At 27.6% G+C, this 664-nt stretch overlaps 1 protein-coding gene across 1 annotated transcript in view; it reads right to left on the bottom strand.

Annotated features, from left to right (window-relative positions):
• Positions 1–231: 231 nt before the first annotated feature.
• LOC108577735 overlaps positions 232–664 on the bottom strand; it is a 5,440-nt gene continuing 5,007 nt past the window's right edge. The window contains exon 5 of the mRNA XM_017940927.1: positions 232–591. Within this exon, the coding sequence (XP_017796416.1) occupies positions 232–591 (360 nt within the window). The remainder of the gene's footprint in view (positions 592–664) is intronic.

The raw sequence follows: 664 nt of genomic DNA, 5'->3' as shown, positions 1-664 counted from the left end.
TAGAAAAATGATTATTTGTTAAAAACGATTTAGATACTTAGTCAAAATATATTTTTATACATACAATTGTGTAAAATGTCTGTTTTTTGATAATGTACATTTTATACTGAAAATATATCCAAACAATTGAGATTATGTAATATACTGTGTTTTATAGCAAAAGATTCGAAATATAAAAACTGTCAAAAGATTGTTAAAAATGGAATAATAGAAAGTATTTCCTAATTGGTACTAAGTTTGTGGATGTAGAAATTTTGAAATACACTCCTTACTGCAAAATATTTTCTTTTCCCTCACTGCAAATCTACCATCTAATAAACTTTTATTACAAATATAGCAACAGAAACAAGTTCCTATTGCGTGAAAATTTAAATCTTTGACTGTAACACCTTGTTGATCAGCAGCAATTACCTTTTCACACATATTACATGTTTTTGCATATGTCTTTTGATAGCATGGGAGACATAGTGGACGATCGTTTTCTGTAGTGTACTGTTTTCCAGCTAAAGGAACATCACAGTCCCAGCAACAAAAGTGTTTTACGTGATAATTATGGCCTTCCGCGACAGTATATTCTCGCACAAATATAAGCTAAAAAATATTGAAATAAGGATTATATAAAGTACATTTCTTAAATTCTTTATAAAATAAAAAATCTGAATTT

This window comes from Habropoda laboriosa, unplaced genomic scaffold (assembly GCF_001263275.1).
Source record: "Habropoda laboriosa isolate 0110345459 unplaced genomic scaffold, ASM126327v1 scaffold816, whole genome shotgun sequence".
Classification (NCBI taxonomy): domain Eukaryota; kingdom Metazoa; phylum Arthropoda; class Insecta; order Hymenoptera; family Apidae; genus Habropoda; species Habropoda laboriosa.
The sequence above is the reverse complement of the archived record's forward strand: the minus strand, read 5'-3'. Positions and strand labels throughout refer to the sequence as shown.